This window comes from Heptranchias perlo, chromosome 23 (genome assembly GCF_035084215.1).
Source record: "Heptranchias perlo isolate sHepPer1 chromosome 23, sHepPer1.hap1, whole genome shotgun sequence".
Taxonomy (NCBI): Eukaryota; Metazoa; Chordata; class Chondrichthyes; order Hexanchiformes; family Hexanchidae; genus Heptranchias; species Heptranchias perlo.
Window position 1 is genome coordinate 34,353,815 of NC_090347.1, and position 24,499 is coordinate 34,378,313.

The 24,499-nt window shown below is 41.3% G+C and overlaps 1 protein-coding gene and 1 long non-coding RNA gene across 2 annotated transcripts in view; one reads left to right on the forward strand and one right to left on the reverse strand.

The window, feature by feature from the left end:
* The first annotated feature begins 4,196 nt into the window (after nucleotides 1-4,196).
* sco1 (synthesis of cytochrome C oxidase 1) lies at nucleotides 4,197-20,732 on the forward strand. Its single transcript, XM_068004328.1, has 7 exons — nucleotides 4,197-4,426; nucleotides 8,378-8,503; nucleotides 8,991-9,081; nucleotides 10,564-10,761; nucleotides 12,547-12,639; nucleotides 13,891-14,006; nucleotides 20,488-20,732. The coding sequence occupies exons 1-7, from the start codon at nucleotides 4,256-4,258 to the stop codon at nucleotides 20,617-20,619; spliced, it is 927 nt and encodes a 308-aa protein (XP_067860429.1). The 5' UTR covers nucleotides 4,197-4,255; the 3' UTR covers nucleotides 20,620-20,732.
* LOC137341243 (uncharacterized) overlaps nucleotides 12,185-24,499 on the reverse strand; it is a 30,413-nt gene continuing 18,098 nt past the window's right edge. Inside the window, exon 4 of the long non-coding RNA XR_010966994.1 lies at nucleotides 12,185-12,703. This is a non-coding gene — a long non-coding RNA (uncharacterized lncRNA). The remainder of the gene's footprint in view (nucleotides 12,704-24,499) is intronic.

Sequence of the window (24,499 nt, forward strand, 5' to 3'; positions counted from 1 at the left end):
TTATTACTTAAGATAAAAAATCACGGGATTGGGGGTAACATTCTGGCATGGGTGGAGGATTGGTTATCGAACAGGAAGCAGAGAGTTGGGATAAATGGTACATTCTCGGACTGGCAACCTGTAGCCAGTGGTGTTCCGCAGGGGTCGGTGCTGGGTCCCCAACTCTTTACAATCTATATTAACGATTTGGAGGAGGGGACCGAGTGCAACATATCAAAATTTGCAGATGATACAAAGATGGGAGGGAAAGTAGAGAGTGAAGAGGACATAAAAAACCTGCAAGGGGATATAGACAGGCTGGGTGAGTGGGCGGAGATTTGGCAGATGCAATATAATATTGGAAAATGTGAGGTTATGCACTTTGGCAGGAAAAATCAGAGAGCAAGTTATTTTCTTAATGGCGAGAAACTGGAAAGTACTGCAGTACAAAGGGATCTGGGGGTCCTCGTGCAAGAAAATCAAAAAGTTAGTATGCAGGTGCAGCAGGTGATCAAGAAAGCCAATGGAATGTTGGCTTTTATTGCTAGGGGGATAGAATATAAAAACAGGGAGGTATTGCTGCAGTTATATAGGGTATTGGTGAGACCGCACCTGGAATACTGCATACAGTTTTGGTCTCCATACTTAAGAAAAGACATACTTGCTCTCGAGGCAGTACAAAGAAGGTTCACTCGGTTAATCCCGGGGATGAGGGGGCGGACATATGAGGAGAGGTTGAGTTGATTAGGACTCTACTCATTGGAGTTCAGAAGAATGAGAGGCGATCTTATTGAAACATATAAGATTGTGAAGGGGCTTGATCGGGTGGATGCAGTAAGGATGTTCCCAAAGATGGGTGAAACTAGAACTAGGGGGCATAATCTTAGAATAAGGGGCTGCTCTTTCAAAACTGAGATGAGGAGAAACTTCTTCACTCAGAGGGTGGTAGGTCTGTGGAATTTGCTGCCCCAGGAAGCTGTGGAAGCTACATCATTAGATAAATTTAAAACAGAAATAGACAGTTTTCTCCAAGTAAAGGGAATTAGGGGTTATGGGGAGCGGGCAGGAAATTGGACATGAAGCTGAGTTCGGATCGGTCAATGCCCTGTGTGTGGCGGAGAGGGCCCAGGGGCTGTGTGGCCGGGTCCTGCTCCTACTTCTTGTGTTCTTTAGATTTGTGGTTGGGATCAGATCAGCCATGATCTTATTGAATGGCGGAGCAGGCTCGAGGGGCCGATTGGCCTACTCCAGCTCCAATTTCTTATGTTCTTATGTAGAGTACAAAAGCAAGGAAGTCATGACGAACCTTTATAAAACACTGGTTTGGCCACAACTGAAGTATTGTGACCAGTTCTGGGCATCATACTTTAGGAAAAATGTAAAGGCCTGAGAGAGGGTGCAGAAGAGATTTACCAGAATGATTCCAGGAATGAGGGACTTTAGTTACGTGGATAGACTGGAGAAGCTGGGGTTGTCCTCCTTGGAACAGAGAAGATTGAGAGGAGATTTGATAGAGGTATTCAAAATCATGAAGGGTCTAGACAGAGTAGAGAAAGAAACTGTTCCCATTGGCGGAAGGGTCAAGAATCAGAGGACATAGATTTGTGGTGATTGGCAAAAGAACCAAAGGTGACATGAGGAAAAACTTTTTTACACAGTGAGTTGTTAGGATCTGGAATGCACTGCCAGAAGGGGTGGTGGAGGCAGATTCAGTCATGGCTTTCAAAAGGGACAGGATAAGTACTTGAAAGGAAAACAATTGCAGGGCTACGGGGATAGGGTGGGGAAGTGGGACTAGCTGGATTGCTCTTGCATAGAGCCAGCATGGAATTGATGGGCTGAATGGCCTCCTTCCGTGCTGTAACCTTTCTATGACATTTTGGTGTCTTTGAATATAATTGATTTGAATATAATTAATTTTGGTGTCATTGAGTGTTAGCATTTTGGGAAAATTGGCTATTTCTGTGTATAATTGGCCATCTATAGGTATTATTATACATTTCTGGGTATTTAAGTTTGCAATTTTGAAATACACTTTATAAAAACACACTTTCCTTTTCTCATCTGAGGTGATTGGTACAATTGGCCTTGGTGTCATTTTTTTTATTCGTTCATGGGATGTGGGCGTCGCTGGCGAGGCGGCATTTATTGCCCATCCCTAATTGCCCTTGAGAATGTGGTCGTGAGCTGCTTTCTTGAACCGCTGCAGTCCGTGTGGTGAAGGTTCTCCCACAGTGCTGTTAGGAAGGGAGTTCCAGGATCTTGAGCCAGCGACGATGAAGGAACGACGATATATTTCCAAGTCGGGATGGTGTGTGATTTGGAGGGGAACGTGCAGGTGGTGTTGTTCCCATGTGCCTGCTGCTCTTGTCCTTCTAGGTGGTAGAGGTCGCAGGATTGGGAGGTGCTGTCGAAGAAGCCTTGGCGAGTTGCTGCAGTGCATCCTGTGGATGGTACACACTGCAGCCACAGTGCGCCGGTGGTGAAGGGAGTGAATGTTTAGGGTGCTGGATGGGGTGCCAATCAAGCAGGATGCTTTGTCCTGGATGGTGTCGAGCTTCTTGAGTGTTGTTGGAGTTGCACTCATCCAGGCAAGTGGGGACTATTCCATCACACTCCTGACTTGTGCCTTGTAGATGGTGGAAAGGCTTTGGGGAGTCAAGAGGTGAGTCACTCATCGCAGAATACCCAGCCTCTGACCTGCTCTTGTAGCCATAGTATTTATATGGCTGGTCCAGTTAAGTTTCTGGTCAATGGTGACCCCCAGGATGTTGATGGTGGGGGATTCGGCGATGGTAATACCGTTGAATGTCAAGGGGAGGTGGTTAGACTCTCTCTTGTTGGAGATGGTCATTGCCTGGCACTTGTCTGGCGCGAATGTTACTTGCCACTTATGAGCCCAAGCCTGGATGTTGTCCAGGTCTTGCTGCATGCGGGCTCGGTCTGCTTCATTATTTGAGGGGTTGTGAATGGAATTGGGCTAGGAAGAATTGTAAAAAAATAGCCAAAGGTCCTACTCTTAATTGCTAACCAGTGACTGCTATTAGAAAAAGTGCATGCGTTGGTGGAAAGCATTAGGTTTGGTGTGATGCCCCCTATGCTCTGGACTGATCTGTGAAGAATGGTCATTTGGTTGAAATGCGAGAGGCCTGCCAGCATCCAAAGAATTGTAGCCCAGCAAAAAGTCAGTGCCTTTAGGATAAGAAGGGAGCAAATTGGGAAAAAACAAGAACTTTGTTCTATTTTATAAATGAAAATAAATAAATAGTTTAACTTCTCTTTTAGGTATTGTGACTTTTTTAATATCTATATGGTTATCTCATTTCTTGTGGAAAGATGTGACATGCTCCTAACATTCTGGTGATCATAATCAACCTTTTCTACAGGGCTACACACTTTTCCTGTGTTCTCTTCATTTTCCTATTTCATCAGAAGAGTGAAAATATACCAAGAAAATTATGATTTTTGACTTTTGAAATCACTTTTGAAGTTTCCCTGATGTCTCAGATGGTAAAGACACAGAAGGAAGACTTCCACTACTGAGATCCCCCACATCTTAGCCTGCACTACTCAGGCCATCCTCCTTACTTAGTTAGAAAATGGGGGTATAATTGGAATAACTAATATGCTTTGTGATACTCAGTGTTCTACATGTTGGGCTGGATATCAACCAATGTTCACACTGTTGAATATTTCTTATTGTACTTCATAGTTCAATCTAAAAAATAAATACAAAATGATTCATTAAAAATAAACGATAATTTAACCTAATTTTTGTATTGCTTTTGAGAGTAAAAAAATAATGATTTCAAATATGTTTAGGTGTCCGTCCAGTCTCTTAATTAAGGAATGGTGGAAATAACATTGATTAAAATACATATACCTTTTGCCATGGGGGTCAATTTCTGTAATTCGAACATACATAATGGGATATGCAATGATTACTTTATATATGCAGCAAACAGCAGTTTTCAAAATGACTGTATATATTGGGGAATTAGATTTAGCCTAAGTAGCAAGGTTATGACAAGTATATATGTTTTAAGATTATGCAACTTTAGTTAGGAATGTTAGTATTCAATTTCAGCTTGGTGTTGACGAAGGCTGTTAAATTGACAATAAAATAAAATAATCCGGGTAGCGAACAGAAATGCTGCTGCACATGTATTTGCTGTGCAGTCTTGGTGTAACGTCTTGGGCAGCGTCGCTGGGAGGAGGAGGCTGCAGCAAGTCTGTTACCGGATGTATTCAGTGAAGGTCATGTACTGTTCTCACAATGGCGCTGTCGGTGCAGCTTTGGAGACGGACGAGTGCTGTTTCCAGGGGGTTTCATCGAGCAGTTTTATGCGAAGCTGCCAGGGCGACCTGCTTTCCCTGTAGGATCGCCGCACAGCATTGCAACCACCCGGTCTTGCTGGCAGCAAACGCGCGGTGCACGGCGGCGGCGGTGAGTTACAGACCAGGAAACGCTTCACATTTAACATGCAGTGTCACTGGTGAGCGACGGTGCCGGGCAGTCCTGAACATGAGTATCAAGAATAGGCTGCCCACTCCGAAATTGAACAGAGGGCAAAGGCAACGCGTGGGGTGGGACCGTGACCTGAGTTATGACATTTTCCTTGTTGCTGATAAGCATTGGTTGATAACCCGAGTAAAATAATGAGTCCACATCGCAAGACTCAGGAGTGGGGAACAGACTGAGATTATTGATGTCTGGTTTATGTATTTCAGGAGTTTCCAGACAGGTCACTCAAAAAAACTGGTTGGGTGGCAATCACAAGTTCACCGTACGTTTTATCGTTCCTACCAGCACTCAGAGATCTGCTGCTACTGTGTGAATTCACAAATTATCACTAGGGATGCAAAGTTCGAAGAGAAAAGGGCAGCATAACTCTGGAGTCAGGTCCAGAATACACTAAAACCATTCACTGGTCGGACATTGCTTGGTCTTGGCAAGGTGTGGAACATAACACCATTGTCATATGAAGTTAAATTTAAAGAGTGTTCAAACGGCCTGTCGGTCCTCTTAAGCACCTCAAGCACTTACTGCAGAGTTATTTTTTTATTATTACTAGAGGGGGATTGGAGCTCTTCGTGCGCACAACATTTTCCCTTGCTTGGCAGAGCACAATTAGCAACCCACAATATAACACGAGACTTGCTCACTGAACTTTGCACTCTACAGCTGTTAGTCTTAGACCAGTAGTGCAATATAATTACGATCTGGTAAACATGGTAAAATGATGTAAAGATGCTATTGAATAGAAAATTGAGACAAAAATGATTCAATGACAAGAGTTCCTGGATTAGAGAATTTATCTGAAGTTTTTATAGTTTCTAATTTATTCTTCCTCTTCTTCATTGGTGTAGAGATTTTAATGCCACAGGCAATAAGAATGATATTACCGACTGCCATGTGAATCGGGGCTCCTCCTGTTTACAGCTAGAGTATAGGGCTAGCAGAAATATGTTTTGTAATGTGAACTTAAATGCTCAAAATTGAAATAAACATTGTGGTTTGTATTTAATCTTTAGTAAGGAGTAGCATTATTTTAGTCTGCAGTTGATAAGTGGAAAATTAGGTTTAAATGATTTATTAATTGTATCATTTCAAAGACATCTTGTATAAGTGTTAGATTTTGTTAACTTATTTTCAATGAAGCAACTGTGTTGCTCACTGAGCTATTCAGTTTTATCTGAACTGGAAATCCATATCATGGGTTGGCTTACAGTTTTGTTTACAATGGCCATGCAATGATTTTGGAACTCCTAGTGAAGGTGTTATCATACAAACTGTTTCAATTTCAGTGGGATGAGAACGGATCTGGCCCAGGTAAATTGGAATTAAAGATTGACAGGCAAAACTGTAATTGAACAATGGGCGGCCTTTAAAGAGGAGATGGTTTGGGTACAGTAAAGGTACATTCCCTCGAGGGAGAAAGGTAGGGCAACTAAAGCCAGAGCTCCCTGGATGATAAAAGAGGTAGAGAGTAAGATGAAGCAGAAAAAAGGGGCGTATGACAGATGTCAGGTTGATAATACAAGTGAGAACGAGGCTGAATATAGAAAGTTCAGAGGGGAAGTGAAAAAGGAAATAAGAGGGGCAAAGAGAGAGTATGAGAATAGATTGGCTAACATAAAAGGGAATCCAAAAGTCTTCTTTCGGCATATAAACAGTAAATGGGTAGTGAGAGGAGGGGTGGGTCCGATTAGGGACCAAAAAGGAGATCTATGCTTGGAGGCAGAGGGCATGGCTGAGGTACTAAATGAATACCTTGCATCTATCTTTACCAAGGAAGAAGATGCTGTCAAAGTCACAGTATAAGAGGAGGTAGTTGAGATACTGGATGGGCTAAAAATTGATAGAGGTACTAGAAAGGCTGGCAGTACTTAAAGTAGATAAGTCACCCACTCCAGATGGGATGCATCCCAGGTTGCTGAGGGAAGTAAGGGTGGAAATTGCAGAGGCTCTGGCCATAATCTTCCAAACATCCTTGGATACGGGGGTGGTGCCAGAGGACTGGAGAATTGCAAATGTTACACCCTTGTTCAAAAAAGGGTGTAAGGATAAACTCAGCAACTACAGGCCAGTCAGTTTAACATCGGTGGTGGGGAAGTTTTTAGAAACGATAATTCGGGACAAAATTAACAGTCACTTGGACAAGTGTGGATTAATTAATGAAAGCCAGTATGGATTTGTTAAAGGCAAATCATGTTTAACTAACCCGATTGAGTTTTTTGATGAGGTAACAGAGAGGGTCAATGAGGGCAATGCGCTTGATGTGTATATGGACTTCCAAAAAGCGTTTGATAAAGTGCCGCATAATAGGCTTATCAACAAAGTTGAAGCCCATGGAATAAAAGGGGCAATGGCAGCATGGATACAAAATTGGCTAAGTAACAGAAAACAGAGAGTAGTGGTGAACGGTTGTTTTTCGGACTGAAGGGAGGTATACAGAGGTGTTCCCCAGGGGTCGGTACTAGGACCATTGCTTTACTTGATATATATTAATGACTTGGACTCGGGTGTACAGGGCACAATTTCAAAATGTGCAGATGACACAAAACTTGGAAGGGAGTGAACAGTGAGGAGGATAGTGATAGACTTTAAGAGGATATAGACAGGCTGGTCGAATGGGCGGACACAGGGCAGATGAAATTTAACGCAGAAAAGTATGAAGTGATACATTTTGGTAGGAAGAACGAGGAGGGTGAATATAAACTAAAGGGTACAATTCTAAAGGGGATGCAGGAACAGAGAGATCTGGGGGTATATGTGCACATTCATTGAAGGTGGCAGAGCAGGTTGAGAATGCGGTTAAAAAAACATATGGGATCCTGGGCTTTATAAATAGAGGCATATAGTACAAAAGCAAGGAGCTTATGATGAACCTTTATAAAACACTGGTTTGGCCACAACTGGAGTAGTGTGTCCAGTTCTGGGCACCGCACTTTAGAAAGGATGTAAAGGCCTTGGAGAGGATGCAGAAGAGGTTTACTAGAATGGTTCCAGGGATGAAGGACTTCAGTTACATGGATAGACTGGAGAAGCTGGGGTGGTTGTTCTTAGAGCACAGAATTTTGAGAGGAGATTTGATAGAGGTGTTCAAAATCATGAAGGGTCTAGACAGAGTAGATAGAGAGAAACTGTTCCTGTTAGCGGAAGGGTCAAGAACCAGAGGACATAGATTTAAGGTGATTGGCTTGCACTGGAATGAACTGCCTGAGGGGGTGGTGGAGGTAGATTCAATCGTGGCTTTCAAAAGGGAATTGGATAAGTAGTTGAAGGGAAAAAATTTGCAGAGCCACGGAGATGGGAAGTGGGTCTAGCTGGATTGCTCTTGCATAGAGCTGGCAGAGACTCAGTGGGCCGAATGGCCTCCTTCCATGCTGTAACCGTTCTATGATTTTTCCTAGTCAGTCTTGACTCAGTGGATAGCACTGTCGCCTCTGTCTCAGAAGGCTGTGGGTTCAAACACTACTCCAGGACTTGAGCACAAAATCTAGGCTGAGATTCCACTGCAGTTTTGAGTGTTGCATTGTTTGAGGTGTCGTCTTTCAGATGAGATGTTAAACTGAGGCCTAGTCTGCCTGTTCAGCTGGATGTTAAAGATCCTATTGGCACTCTTCGAAGAAGAGCAGAAGAGTTCTCCCAGTGTCCTGGCTAACTTTTATCTCTCAACCAACACGACCAAAGACAGATTAACTGGTAATTCACCTCATTGCTGTTTGTGGGACATTGCTGTGCACAAATTGGTTGTCCACATTTGCCTACAAAACAGCAATGACACCGCTTTAAAAATAATTAATTGGCTGTAATGCAGTTTGGAATGTGCTGTTAAAGATGCTCATTAATTGCAAGTTCTTTCTTTCTTGCTTTCTTTCTATGTTTGTACAGTTCATTAAAGACCTTTGCCCAAGATGGAAGCCTACAAAATACTCCACACACAATCTCCACTACTTCAGTACAATGCCTTCATCTCGACCTGGAGAGAAACCAAATAGCAGCACTAAAAAGGGTGGGGTAAGTGAGGCTGTGGTTAATTTTGATGAATAAAATAGGAATATTCACCGCCAAATAGTTAGATAGACTATAGGGTAGATTTACCTGTTCCTGCGCCTGTACAACTGAGCTCCCTTACAGGCGTGCAATCCTCCCTGCCCGACTTTCCACTATGCACTTAACCCAGGCAATCTAATACGTCCAGCCCAACAACAGGAAAATCCACCCCCAAATTTTGTATAAGGATTGTGCATACTTTAGTGTAGTTAGAGTGTAATCGTATCAAATATTTGAATTAATCTAATGTAGTTGGCTAATTGAAAGGTTCAATTTTACTCTATCCATTGCATAGAATCTATTTAGCAAATGTTACTAATAACCTTTACTTTCTGAACTATGCCAAGGTCTCTTGTGTTCAAAACCACCAGAGTCATTTTAAAGGTGGCCATCTATTTACTGTTTATTTAAAACTATTTTTATCTGAGATATTTTTTCTGTTTCTTAGTAGCCTGTTACATGGAAGTCCTTAGCAATCACTTTTACTGTAGGAGGAGCACTGTTGGCCATCATGAAATACTTTAAGAAAGAAAAAGAAGACAGTAAGTTTCAATCACAAAATACTTTTACTATATAAAAAAACTTTTAAAAGTTCGAAAGCAGTATGTAGGACAAAATTGTGATTTTTTCTTTGCATTAGTCACAAATCTTCTTAACTGTGAGTAGGTTTGTATATTAAAGTATAGTGGAGAAACAGCAGGAAAGGTGCAGAAAAGTAATTAGGGAAGAAAATGTAGCTCAAAATTCTAAATAGACGTTGCAAATAGATGAATTGGTTGTCGTTTCTAATTTAAAAAAAAGTTTTGATCTTAAGACTTACAGAGAAGTTCCAGTTTTTCAAACTGACTTCACACTCAAGAAGGGTAATGTTGACCGCTACATGTATCACTTGAGTGTATGTTTGAGGTAAGCTAAAGATTCAGGATGATCCCTTACAGGGAGTATGAAAGTTGATCTATGTAATAGAATAGCCATATTTTGACACTTAGTCCTGTCCTTTAGCTTATTGTAAATACTTAGTATTTTTTGTGTTGCAGGGTTAATGGAGGAAGAATTTAATTCTGTTTGAGTCTGTGTGCATTCCAGTGAGATACAGGAATGGATATTGTATTTACATGTTAATATACAACTTTAATATTTCCACTAATTGTTCTCCTCCTTATGGTTTTCCTGCACCATACACTTCCTGGGTCTGAGATAGTGGGAAGCCGCTTGATCTGAGGCCTGCTTAGAAGCCAGTTTTGTTTGAATGCTAAGGGAGTGATATAGGAGTGGAACTCCCTTTACCGTGGCAGGGAACTGCCTGCTGTCAACAGAAAATCTATCCATGGCAATTTGGGGGACCTAAGCACACATCATTTTTAAAGTTTCATTTTGTTTTTTACCAGTTGTAGATTTGCCTGTATGACTGCTCCTTGTAATGCTTTTTGGCAGTAATTTTCTATGTTTAGTGTAGAACATATTTGACAAAAGGTGAACAGGATGGTTGAAATGGAACGAAGATCGTGTACAGTGTCGGTACTTAGTTTTCTAATATATGCATTTGTTCCCAACATATCCTGAAGCACATTGCTTTGAGGTGTGTAATGAAGATATATATGAAAGGATTTGATAGGGTAGACGTACTTGTGGGGGAGACCAAGACTAGGGTCCATAAATATAAGATAGATATTAATAAATCCAATAGGGAATTCAGAAGAAACTTCTTCACCCAGAGAATGGTTAGAATGTGGAACTTGCTGCCACGAGGAGTAGTTGAGGCGAATAGCGTAGATGCATTTAAGGGGAAACTAGATAAACACATGCGAGAGAAAGGAATAGAAGGATATGCTCATAGGGTTAGACGAAGAAGGCTCATGTGGAGCATAAACATCAGCATGGACCAGTTGGGCCAAATGGCCTGTTTCAATGCAATATTTGACAACATAGAAAACAAATTCCTGAAAATCCATTTGAAGCTGTGAGATATACATGGTATGCTTGTCTGATATGGTGTCATTTTTTAAAATAATGACTTTGCTTAGAGATTGAAAAGGAGCGGACCCGAAGTATTGGAAAGGCGGCACTCGGAGGACCCTTTTCACTCGTCAATCATACAGGACAGCCCAAGACGGACAAAGACTATCTTGGACAGTGGGTCTTGATTTATTTTGGGTTCACACACTGTCCGGACATCTGTCCTGAAGAACTGGAGAAAATGATTACTGTCGTGGATGAAATAGGTAAACATTTCAGCAAAGGATGCTTTGCATGATGATTTGAATGTATACCAGACAGTAAACAGGAGTTCAAACTGATTTCATTTTAAAGTAAACTAATTTCATTTTAAAGCTAACTGATTGGTAATGCGTGAATAGGATCTAAGATGTATTTAAAGCGTCTTTCTTGTGTCAAGTAGCATTAAAATGCCATTGCAGGATTACATTGTGCTACGATGTATTATAAATAATAGTTTTAATTCCCTGGTGTTTATATGCAGGGCAATGTTTTGCTGTGTTCCCCTCTGTTTTGTAGTACAGAGTTCTTCACTAACTTTTTGCTGAGGGCCACATTCTATCTCTCGGTCTCTGTGGGGGGTGGGGGGAGCTGTGAATAGAAGACTAGAGAAACATTGAGCAGCAGGTCTTCTGAAGGATACAGACAAGGGAGAGGTGAGCCTGAAGTGGCACTAGAGTTGAGCACTTCCCGAGGAAGACATTTTTTTTTTGTGTGATCTTGTTGTATGGTGTGCCTCACTCTAGCACATTAAATAGTAGATTCCCAAGTAGCTATTGTGGTGAGGGTTAATTACATAATTTGTTTGCTTTTGATTTATATTATGTTGCGGAGTTCAATACCATTTCAGTAAAAATATTGAAAATTTGACAATTTAAAATGCAATTGATCCTGAACATCCTGATTAAAGGGATGTGAAAGCAAACTAGCAATGTAGTTAGGATCCACATTGTATTACGATATTGCACTTCATAGTATTTTCATAGCAATTCTAGCTATCAGCACCAGGTGGCACTAATAGTTGTTGCAATGTTGGTAGTTGTATGTTCAAGCTGCAGGGCTCCCACATCTCAGTAGGAGCTATGAGGGTATTGGAATTGTTGATAGGGCGGTCAATTTCAGTGCCACATACTTTGTGTAGCCACATCACGGACCTCTTGCTTGTCAGGTCTGTTATTGACAGAAGCCCACTGGAAAATATTGGGGTTCAGCCACATGAGAACACAAATTGCGCATTATCAAAAGTGACCTTTGTGTCAAACACAAATATGTTTGCAACTAATTATATGGGTGAAACTTTGCTTTTTAAACAAAGGATAGGTTCTTTCAGGCTTTTTTGTCTGTAAGGTAAGAAACAGTTGTGTAGTAGCTGTGGCGATTTAAGGCCGTATTTGTACCATGTAAAACAACATTAATAGTAACCGTACTTAGAGATGAGTAAGTGAGAATTCCATGTGGAGCTTTGCTTTAGGAGAAAAACCCTAATAAAATATAAGTTGAAAGTATTGATTTAGATCAAAAGTTAATTTTTGGGTTTAGAAATAAGACATTTGTAGGAATTTGTGGATATAGTGTATTAAATATAATTAATATCTATGGAATCACAGAAATGTAGTTATGTACAAGCTTATAGGAGAAGCAAAACGGGAGTTGAGATTAAAAATAATGTAGTTTCCAATTTTATTCAAATAATGACATCTATAATATCAGTAACAAAATACAAATAGTTACTACCTTTTTAGGAAAAAGGTGTTCCAATCTTCGGCTGCCATTAGTCGAGATAGATTCTGTTCCTTTTAAATCTGTCTTTTTGTATATGAAAATGTTTTGAGTATAAATCCTGGTCTAGGGCTTGTTAGAGTACTTAGTTCTTTATATATAGAGGAATTGTAGAGAGTCATTGTAACTTGTGTAGTGCAGCCACGCATGTGAAATGTAAAACGTTGTGCAGTGAATACATGTTGCCATTTAGTTGAGTGATCTTGTTATCCTTATTGTTTTTTTTGTTACAGACAAAATCCCCTCTTTGCCAAATCTGACACCTCTTTTAATCACCATTGATCCAGACCGAGATAATGTTGAGGCCATGGCAAGATACGTCCAAGGTAAGTTGGCTAATCTTCTAAAGAAATAGACAATCCTGGAATTACACAGTGGAGCAGTCAGCATCTATAAAGGAGAAAGACAAGTTAACGTTTCAGGTCTAACCTTTTCTCTTTAGAGGCTGCCTGATCTGTGTACTTGTATCATTTTCTGTTGTTGTTTCAGATTTCCAGCATTTGCAGTTCTTTTTTCTTTTTACCTGTCTAATGATTTCTTTGAAAAAGGAAGAAGGTATAAAACTAACTATTTAACTTCCTGTGTAATGTTAAAAACTTAATTCCCTGAATAGAGTTAGTGGGAGGGGCTTCAGTCACTGAGTGGAAGTTGCCATTTTTTTTGCAGCTCTTATGCATTTGCTGTTGCTAAAACTATCATACTGTAAATGAGGCAGGAACAGTAAGGAGTCTGGAATTTGAAGGTATTGTCTGTTTCTTGAAGTGATTCAGTACAGTAAAAGGACTCTTTAAGTGGTAAACTTTGATTCACCTCTTCTGCTTAGTGTTCTCAAAGCTTGATCAGGCCCAAGAACTGTGTGTGTAGTTTTGTCGCTATAGCAACCAGTGTGAAAATTGCATTTCTCTTCTATTAGAGTTTTACGGAAACTGTAGTCTTACTGTGCAGGAAGACTTGGTGTAAAGCTGTAGGAGGATCTGTGGGCTAATTACATAATGTCCCACAAAGACCAGGTTTAAATTTAACAGTTTTTATTTCAGATTTCCAGCATCTGCAGTACTTTGCTTTTGACCTGCTAAGTGTTTCCAGCCTTTTCTGTTAAACTTTACAGTTTTAATTTTTTTTAAAAAAAGAACTGCAATAAAAGCAGAAAATGCTAGTACTACACAGCTGGTCAGTCAGTACCTGTAAAGAGAAAAGACAGGTTATTGATGGTTCAGAAGTGTATCTCTTCATCAGAACACCTCTGCTAAAGGGTTCCAGACCCAAAACGTCAATAGCCTGTCTTTTTCCTTTGCAGATGCTGACTGACCAGCTTTGCATTCCCAGCATTTTCTAAATTTTAAATGGATACATTGTATTCCTGTCTGCCATAAGCAGATGGGATGTCCTATAAATGTCACCCAACCTAACAGTGACTGCATTTCAAAAGTAATGTATTGGCTGCAAAGCACTTTGGACGTCCTGAGGATATGAAAGGCACTATATAAATGCAAGTTCTTTGTTTTAGTTTGTAGGTCTTTTTAAAAAAAAAATGAATGCTGTAATGTGATGCAAATAAATCTTTGATTCTTTCTCAGAGTTTTCTCCAAAGTTAATTGGCTTAACAGGGTCACGAGAGCAAGTAGAACAGGTATCGAGAGCCTACAGAGTCTATTATAGCCAAGGACCTAAAGATGACGACAATGATTATATTGTAAGTAAATTTAATTCCATGTGCCAGTGTTTGTTTTCATTTTAAAACACAGTACAATAGTAACAGTTTCAGGCAGGAGGAAGCCTTCAATCCATCTAGCCCACCTAGCCACAATATTCCCTTGGTGCATTTCCAATTAACCCCGCATCCCATTTGTTGACAAGGACCCCTCTAGTTTCTTCTTGAAACCTAATGAGGTTTCTTGTTCCGCCACCTGTGTTGATAATCTATTAGGAGATGCAGGTGGAACTTTTTTTTTTACTATTTTCTTTTGTTGTCCTTAATTCGTAAATATGTCTCCTTGTGCTTAGATTCTGTGCACAACTGAAAAGTTTACTTGGATCCAGTTTGTCTAAACCGCTCATAGGTTTAAACACTTCTATCATATCTCACTCAATCTTCAATCAAGGGGTGAAATTAAAAAGGAAATTAGGAAAGCAAAGAGCAGGCATGAAAAAATACTGGCAAGTAAAATTAAGGAAAACCCAAAAATGTTTTATAAATACATAAAGAGCAAGAGGATAACTAAGGAAAGAGTAGGGGCTATTGGAGACCAAAAAGATAACCTATGTGTGGAGGCGGAAAATGTGGGTATGGTTCTTAATGAATACTTTGCGTCTGCCTTCACAAAAGAGGGGGATGATGCAGAGATTGTAGTTGAGAAGGAGGAGGTGTGTGAAATATTGGATGGGATAGATACAACGAGAGAGGAAGTATTAACGGGTTTAGCATCTTTGTAAGTAGATAAATTGCCAGGCCTGGATGAAATGTATCCCAGGCTGTTAAAAGAAGGAAGGGAGAAAATAGCGGAGGCTCTGACCATCATTTTCCGATCCTCCCTGGCTGCAGGCGTGGTGCCAGAGGACTGGAGGACTGCTAACATTGTACCGTTGTTTAAAAAGGGAGAAAGAGATAGACCGAGTAATTATAGGCCAGTCAGTCTAACCTCGGAGGTGGGCAAATTATTGGAATCAATTCTGAGGGACAGCATAAATCGCTATTTAGAAAGGCACGGGTTAATCAAGGACAGTCAACATGGATTTGTAAAGGGAAGGTTGTGTCTGACTAACCTGATTGAATTTTTTGAGGAGGTAACAAGGAGGGTCGATGAGGGTAACACGTTTGATGTAGTGTACATGGATTTTAGCAAGTCTTTTGAAAAGGTCCCACGTGGCAGACCGGTCAAAAAAGTAAAAGCCCAAAGGATCCAAGAGAAAGTGGCTAGTTGGATCCAAAATTGGCTCTGGCAGGAAGCAAAGGGTAATGGTTGACGGGTGTTTTTGCGACTGGAAGGCTGTTTCCAGTGGTGTTCCGCAAGGCTCAGTACTAGGTCCCTTGCTTTTTGTGGTATATATTAATTATTTGGACTTGAATGTGAGGGGCTTGTAGATGATACAAAAATTGACCTTGTGGTTGATAGTGAGGAGGAAAGCTGTAGACTGCAGGAAGTTATCAGTGGACTGGTCAGTTGGGCAGAAAAGTGGCAAATGGAATTCAATCCAGAGAAGTGTGAGGTAATTCATTTGGGGAGGACAAACAAGGCAAGGGAGTACACAATAAATGGGAGGATACTGTAGAGGAACAAAGGGACCTTGGAGTGAATGTCCACAGATCCCTGAAGGTTGCAGGACAGGTAGATAAGGTGGTTAAAAAGGCATATGGATACTTTCCTTTATTAGCCGAGGCATAAAATATAAGAGCAGGTAGATTATGCTAGAACTGTATAAAACATTGGTAAGGCCACAGCTTGAGTACAGCGTACAGTTCTGGTCACCACATTACAGGAAAGATGTGATTGAACTAGACAGGGTACAGAGGAGATTTACGAGGATGTTGCCAGAGCTGGAGAATTTTAGCAATGAGAAAAGATTGGATAGGCTGGGGTTGTTTTCTTTGGAACTAAGGAGGCTGAGAAGAGATTTAATTGAGGTGTATAAAATTATGATGGGACTAGATAGAGGGGATAGGGAGGACCTATTCCCTTAGCAGAGGGGGTCAGTGACCAGGGGGCATAGATTTAAAGTAATTGGTACAAGGATTAGAGGGGAGCTGAAGAGAAATCTTTTCACCCAGAGTGTGATGGGGGCCCTGGAACTCGCTGCCTGGAAGGGTGGTTGAGGCAGAAACCCTCAACTCATTTTAAAAATTATTTGGATGTGCACTTGAAGTGCTGTAACCTACAGGGCTATGGACCAAATGCTGGAGAGTGGGATCAAGCTGGATAGCTCTTTTTCGGCCGGCACAGATACAATGGGCTGAATGGCCTCCTTCTGTGCTGTAGCCTTCTATGATTCTCTTTTGAAGAGAGGAAAGACGCAGAGTAGTGAATCTTTCCTCATACATTCAAGTTCTGGGATAAACCGTGTAGCCGTTCTTTGTACCCCCTCCAATAACTAGTAAAATAAATAAAAGGGCAGTCAAAGGAAGGGTGGAGCCGATTAGGGACAAAAACGTAGATCTTCTTGTGGAGGCAGAGGGTATGGCTGAGGTACTAAATGAATATTTCGCGTTGGTCTTCACTAGAGAGGAGGATGCTGCCAAGGTAGCAGTAAAGGAGGAGGTAGTAGTGACATTGGATAGGATAAAAATAGATAGAGAAAGTATTTAAAAGGTTGGCAGTGCTCAAAGTAGCTGGTCCAGATGGGATGCATCCTAGGTTACTGAGGGAAGTAAGGGTAGAAATTGTGGAGGCTCTGGCCACAGTCTTCCAATCTTCCTTAGATCTGGGGACAGTGCCGGAGGACTGGAGGATTGCAAATGTTACACCCCTGGGGAGAGGGATAAACCGGCAATTACAGGCCAGTCAGCCTAATGTTAGTGGTGGGGAAACTTTGAGACAATAATCTGGGACAAAATTAATTGTCACTTGGAAAAGTATGGACTAATAAATGAAAGTCAGCATGGATTTGTTAAAGGAAAATTGTGTTTGACTAACTTGATTGGGTTCTTTGATGAAGTAGCGAAGAGAGTTGATGAGGGTAGTGCAGTTGATGTTGCGTATATGGAATTTCAAAAGGCATTTGATAAAGTACCTCATAATAGACTTGTTAGGAAATTTAAGCCCATGGGATTAAAGGGACAGTGACAGCGTGGATACAAAATTGGCTAAGGGACAGAAAACGGAAGCGGTGAACGGTTGTTTTTCAGACTGGAGGGAAATATACAGTGGTGCTCTTTTTGATGAATATAAATGGTCTGGACTTGCGTATAATTTCAAAGTTTGCAGATGACCCGAAACTCAAATGTAGTAAACAATGTGGAGGATAGTAACAGACTGGTGAAATGGGCAGACACATGGTAGATAATATTTAACGCAGAGAAGTATGAAGTGATGCATTTTGGTAGGAAGAATGAGGAGTGACAATATAAACTAAATGGTACAATTTTAATAGGGGTGCTGGAACAGAGAGACCTGGGGGTGTTCGTACACAAATCTTTGAAGGTGACAGGACAAGTTGAGAAGGCTGTTTTAAAAAAAAGCATGTGGGATCCTTGGCTGTATTAGAATGGTACCAGGTATGAAAGACTTCAGTTATGTGGAGAGACTGGAAAAGCTGGGGTTGTTCTTCTTAGAGCAGAGAAGGTTAAGAAGAGATAGGTGTTCAAAATCATGAATGGTTTTGAGAGAGTAAATAAAGAGAAACTGTTTCCAGTGGCAGAAGGGTCAATAACCAGAGGACACAGATTTAAGGTGATTGGCAAAAGAACCAGAGGCGATATGAGGAAACTTTTTTTAACGCAGTGAGTTGATATGATGTGGAGTACACTACCTGAAAGGGTGGTGGAAGCAGATTCAATAGTAACTTTCAAAAGCGAATTGAATAAATGAAGAGAAAAAATGTACAGAGTTATGGGGAAAGAGCAGGGGAATGGGACTAAATGGATGGCACTACCAAAAGAGCTGGCACAGGCACAATAGGCCAAATGGCTTCCTTCTGTGCTGTATCACATTATGATACCAACTGAATTACCTTTCTGAAACAGGGAGATCAAAACTGCACACAGTAATCCAGATGTGGTCTCACCAGAGCTAAATACAGTTTCAAAATGACTTTTCTCTGGATTTATATATTTATACCCCTTACTACACATCCCAACATTGTGTTTTTGTTTTTAAAAAAAAGTCTGGGAACATTGTGCTGATGGTTTTAGTGACCTGTTCATTAAAACTCCAAGATCTATCTCCAGCTCCGACATCTCGAATACATTCTCGTTTAGCACATAATCCATATCACCCTTCCCTCTACCGAATCTCAATGTTACAGACCCCTGTATTAAATTGCATCTGCTGTTTCTCCACCCATTGGTCCAGCTTGTCAAGATCCTTTTGAATTTATGCACATTGATAATCATTTGCCACTGCTCCCTATTTGATATTTTCTGCAAATTTGAACACTGTGGGCACAATTCTTTCCTCTAAATCAGTTATAAAAATTATAAACAGCAGCCCCAACACTGAACCTTGTGGCACTCCATTGGTAACTGGCTGCCAACCAGATACCTCCCACTACTGCTCATTGCCTACCTACCTACCTACCAACCATTTGCCAATCTATTTTAATACATTCTCATTTATCCCATGGGCTTAGACCTTATGTAGTAGCCTATTGTGTAAGATAGTGTCAAATGCCTTCCTGAGATTCAAGTAGATAACATCCAAACTCGCCCCTATTATGTTAGTCTCTCTCCTGTCTACTAGGTTTGTCATTTCCTCAAAGAAATCCAATAAATTAGTAATGACCTCCCACTCCTAAAACCATCCTGTCTCAGATTAGCTCATGCCCTTCAAGATATGTTCCCTTATATTATCCCACATAATACTTTCAAACACTTTCCCAACAGTGAAAGTAAGGCTTACAGGATTATAATTTGATGGTTGATCCTTGATTCCTTTTTTGAAGATGGGAGTCACATTTGCTGTTTTTTAATCCTCTGGGTTTTGGCCTGAGTCCAATGAGCTGTGAAAAATATCCACAAGAGGACTTGCAACTGTTTGATCCAATCCTTTCAAGAACCTTGGGATGAAAGTTGTCAGCCAGGAGCATTATCTACCTTGCGCTTCAGCAGCCTTCTCAATATATCCTCTTATGCAATTTTAAAAATTGTCAGTCTATGTTCATCTTTAAACTGTACCTCCCTCTGGCATTTCTCCCTTATTACTTTTGTGAACACTGTTGAGCAATAACGGTTAAATTCTTAAAGCAGTTTCTCTATCTTTGGACTCCCCTTCCCCAGTGTCATTTTTTTGGTGGGCAAATTCCTCTTTGTATGCTTTGTTTTATCTTTATTATGTTGAGAAGTTTGCTTTTGCCCATTTCATATGGATGTTGGCTAAGATAAAGCAAATGTGACAACAGGAAAGAAAGAGGCCTCAGTGGTCTGTAAACTCTGCATCCTTGATACTGCGGAGCAGATATTACACAAAACCCGTTTGCTATGTCATTCTAGCACAAACAATGTCCTAAAATGGATGTACTCAGCTTTTCCAACGCTAATTAAAAACAAAACATAAAATAATCTGGACTGCACCATAGGTCATGGTAAATTCAATTATTCACTGCACTTACCCTAGTGACAGAAGAGCACCATATCATCCATTCTTCTTGAGTCAGATTGCCAATTGTAGGTGCTCTTGTGTTTTTGACTTGCCCCCACTGGGTTGGGACTGTCACTTAGAACTTTTATATAGTGAGCAAAGAGATTTTCATTCCTCAGATGGAGCCAGATACGATCTTAGATCCCAGATATTGAGTGTTTTGTAACTCATTTGCACCATTTTGTTACTAAACTTTATCAACAGTTCCTTTGGAGGCTGGGGCTCTTGAGAATAAGGCCTATGTTGCCAAATGGTGTTACTGGTGGTTTTGTAGTTTTCTTGTGCAGCTTTTTTTTTTAAAAAAGCTATTTTTGGATTTCTTTACTCTTAAATATATTACAATGTGATGCACAATGGATGGGCTACAAGTACCCCATATGGAGGGCATTCAGCCACATGTAAGTGCGCAAAGCTCACAATACAATAAGGTTGAGAGCACAGGCTGATGTGGACATTTCCTAGTCTGTAGTGTTCGGTTCCACATTAGGCACTGCATTAAACCTCTGAGCTATATTGGGAATTTTTTTCTTCTTACCCTTGTAGATTGCTGTTACAGTGCACCTCAGTTCCAGCCTCAAAACGTTACAATACAAATATTCCATTTTATGCACCAATATTTTGGGTCTGCTGAAATAATTACAGAATCTGTGCAAATTAACAAGATCAGAGAGCTGCTTTGTTTACTTGACGACATTTAAAAGTGAATCTCAATGAGACGGTTGAAAGCAAAGCATATATGCCGGATACAAAAAGCAACGTCTGTTTATTTAAAAAAGAAATGAGGCCTACAGTGAGTTGTAGGCTTTTCAGTTATAATAGATATATACACTAAGGAATTCTGTTGAGAGGTTTTAACCTGCCTTTTATGTTCTCAATTTTTTTCAGGTTGACCATACAATAATCATGTATCTCATTGGCCCCAGTGGAGAATTTCTAGAGTATTATGGTCAGAACAAGACAAGTGCCGAGATTTCTGGTTCTATAGCTTCGTACATGAGAAAAGTCAAACTCAAGTAATACAAATATTTGATTGCAGAAAAAAAATGGTAAAAATCAAGTTGAGCATTTCTGGGAAATATTGTACAGGATTTCAAATAAAACAATGGCCTAAAATTCTTTGGCTAAGGGTACACGTTCGTCCATACATTCCTGCTGCTTTTGAAAGTGTGGATACATGTCAAAAATGGATAAAACCATGAACAAAGTTAGAATCATAAAATAAAAACAGGAAATGCTGGAAATCCACAGCAGGCCAGCCAGCATCTGTAAAGAGAAGACTTGCTATGATGTTTCAGGTGTGTACCCTTCATCAGAACTCTTAGAATCACAAAAGGTTACAGCACAAATATAGGCCAATTGCCCCCTCAAGTCTGCACTAGTGTTTTTCTCCACATGAGCCAATTCATCTAGTCCCACTCACCATGCACAATGTCCATACCCTTTAATATTCCACTTTTTCTAGCACCTATCTAATTCCCTTTTAAAAGAAATTTATGGGCTCCTTCAACCATGTGTTGTGGCAGAGTAAATATGTTAAAAAGGTGCTATATAAATGCAATTAGTTGTTGTAGATATGAAAGCAAGGGTTCAGTTTGTCTTTCTATGACCTTATGCACTTCTGCTACCATTTAATGCTGTGTATCTGCACACCAGGTCCCTTTACTCCTCTGGTCCATTTAATACATTACCATTTAAGCTGCATTTCTTTTCCCAATTCTTACTTCCAAATTGTATTACTTCACATTTTCTGACATTGATTTGCAACTGCACCTCTGTGCACATTCCACTAACACCCCACTTATATCCTGCGATCTCACAATCCGCCACACCCTCCACTTTGGACCAAAAAAGGATACAATAGGGTACTTTCTAAATGGTAAAAAGTTAAAAACAGTGGATGTCCAAAGGGACTTAGGGGTACAGGTACATAGATCATTGAAGTGTCATGAACAGGTGCAGAAAATAATTAATAAGGCTAATGGAATGCTGGCCTTTGTATCTAGAGGAATAGAGTAGAAGAGGGCAGAAGTTATGCTGCAGCTATACAAAACCCTGGTTAGACCGCACCTGGAGTACTGTGAGCAGTTCTGGGCACTGCACCTTTGGAAGGACATATTGGCCTTGGAGGGAGTGCAGCGTAGGTTTACTAGAATGATACCCAGACTTCAAGGGTTATGTTATGAGGAAAGATTACACAAATTGGGGTTGTATTCTCTGGAGTTTTGAAGGTTAAGGGGTGATCTGATCGAAGTTTATAAGATATTAAGGGGAACGGATAGGGTGGATAGAGAGAAACTATTTCTGCTGGTTGGGGAACTCTAGGACTAGGGGGGCACAGTCTAAAAATTAGAGCCAGACCTTTCAGGAGTGAGATTAGAAAACACTTCTACACACAAAGGGTGGTAGAAGTTTGGAACACTCTTCTGCAAACGGCAATTGATGCTAGCTCAAATGCCAATTTTAAATCTGAGATAGATAACTTTTTGGCAACCAAAGGTATTAAGCGATATGGGCCAAAGGCAGGTATATGGAGTTAGATCACAGATCAGCCATGATCTTATCAAATGGCGGAGTGGGCTCGAGGGGCTGAATAGCCTCCTCCTGTTCCTATGTTATCAGCAAATTCCAATATTGTTCCTTCAGTCTAGATTATCTATGTATATGGTAGGTAAGAATGCCTCCAAAACAGAACTCTGTGCTACATCAATCATGTTATATAGGCAAATAATTCAGCAGAATGCCACAAATAGCAGTGAGATGAACGATCAGTTAACTGGTTGTTTTGGTGGTACTGGCTAAAGAAGCAATGTTGGCCAGGACACAGAGAATTTCTTACTCTTTAGTCCCATGGAATCTTTAGTGCATTCCCACTCCTCCAAACCATTGGAATAGGCAGACAGAACTTTTGTTTAACCTCTCATTTAAATAATGGCATCTCTGACAACGAAGGACTCTTGGCCTAGATTATAAAAACTCAACCATGGTATGGGGCTCGAACCCACAATCTTCTAACCCAGAAGCATGAGTGCTACCAACTGAGTTAAGACGATATATGATAGCAACTTTAATATTTGCTTCTCTAGTTTCTTCGTCTCTGAAAGACATGGAGCCATGTTGGGCTGTGGTTGCAAGAAGACTGGCAGCCCTCTAGTTCCTCAAGCCAGTGGCCATTCTGCCATGTGTGAACCTAGATTGTGTTGGTAGGCCTCTCAACTGGGGCAGAGGAAACTAAAGAGAATCACAGTTATGCCTGATCTGTCCTTACTGGATGTCTATGTAAATGCACTTTCCAGAAAAGGTGTTGATGGATAAATGCATCCTACGGATAATAGCATCCTATGGATGCATCCTATGGATAATAGCATCCTACGCATTCTCATCCCACGTAATCCCCGCGTGGGAGACTTCTACTGCCTCCCAAAGATACACAAAGCCAACACACCCGGACGTCCCATCGTATCAGGCAACGGAACCCTGTGTGAGAACCTCTCTGGATACATCGAGGGCATCCTGAAACCCATCGTACAGGGAACCCCCAGCTTCTGTCGTGACACTACAGACTTCCTACAAAAACTCAGTACCCACGGACCAGTTGAACCAGGAACACTTCTCACCACGATGGACGTCTCGGCACTATACACCAGTATCCCCCACGATGACGGCATCGCTGCGACAGCATCAATACTCAACACCAACAACAGCCAATCTCCGGAAGCCATCCTACAACTCATCCGCTTCATCCTGGATCACAATGTCTTCACCTTCGATAACCAGTTCTTTACCCAAACACACGGAACAGCCATGGGGACCAAATTCGCACCCCAATACGCCAACATTTTCATGCACAAGTTCGAGCAGGACTTCTTCACTGCACAAGACCTCCAACCAACACTATACACCAGATACATCGACGACATTTTCTTTCTATGGACCCACGGCAAGGAATCACTAAAGAGACTACACGATAACATCAACAAGTTCCATCCCACCATCAAGCTCACCATGGACTACTCCTCAGAATCAGTTTCTTTCTTGGACACACGAATCTCCATCAAAGACGGGCACCTCAGCACCTCACTCTACCGCAAGCCCACGGACAACCTCACGATGCTCCACTTTTCCAGCTTCCACCCTAACCACGTCAAAGAGGCCATCCCCTATGGACAGGCCCTGCGAATACACAGGGTCTGCTCAGACGAGGAGGAACGCGATGGACACCTACAGACGCTGAAAGACGCCCTAGTAAGAACGGGATATGACGCTCGACTCATCGATCGACAGTTCCGACGGGCCACAGCAAAAAATCGCATAGACCTCCTCAGGAGACTAACACGGGACGCAACCAACAGAGTACCCTTTGTCGTCCAGTACTTCCCCGGAGCGGAGAAACTACGCCATGTTCTCCGCAGCCTTCAACATGTCATCAATGAGGACAAACACCTCGCTATGGCCATCCCCACACCTCCACTACTCGCCTTTAAACAGCCACCCAACCTCAAACAGACCATCGTTCGCAGCAAACTACCTAGCTTTCAAGAGAACAGCGTCCACGACGCCACACAACCCTGCCACGGTAACCTCTGCAAGACATGCCAGATCATCGACACAGATACCACCATCACACGAGATGACACCACCCACCAGGTGCATGGTTCATACTCCTGTGACTCAGCCAACGTTGTCTACCTCATACGTTGCAGGAAAGGATGCCCCAGAGCATGGTACATTGGCGAGACCATGCAGACGCTGCGACAACGGATGAACGGACACCGCGCAACAATCGCCAAACAGGAGGGTTCCCTCCCAGTCGGGGAACACTTCAGCAGTCATGGACATTCATCCACCGACCTTCGGGTAAGCGTACTCCAAGGCGGCCTTCGAGACACACGACAACGCA

Coding starts and splice junctions, on each gene's coding strand:
- sco1 (XM_068004328.1), top strand. CDS start 4,256: ATGGCGCTGTCGGTGCAGCTTTGGAGACGGACGAGTGCTGTTTCCAGG. Junction 8,504..8,990: donor GCAGCACTAAAAAGGGTGGG/GTAAGTGAGGCT, acceptor GTTTCTTAGTAG/CCTGTTACATGGAAGTCCTT. Junction 14,007..20,487: donor ATGACGACAATGATTATATT/GTAAGTAAATTT, acceptor AATTTTTTTCAG/GTTGACCATACAATAATCAT.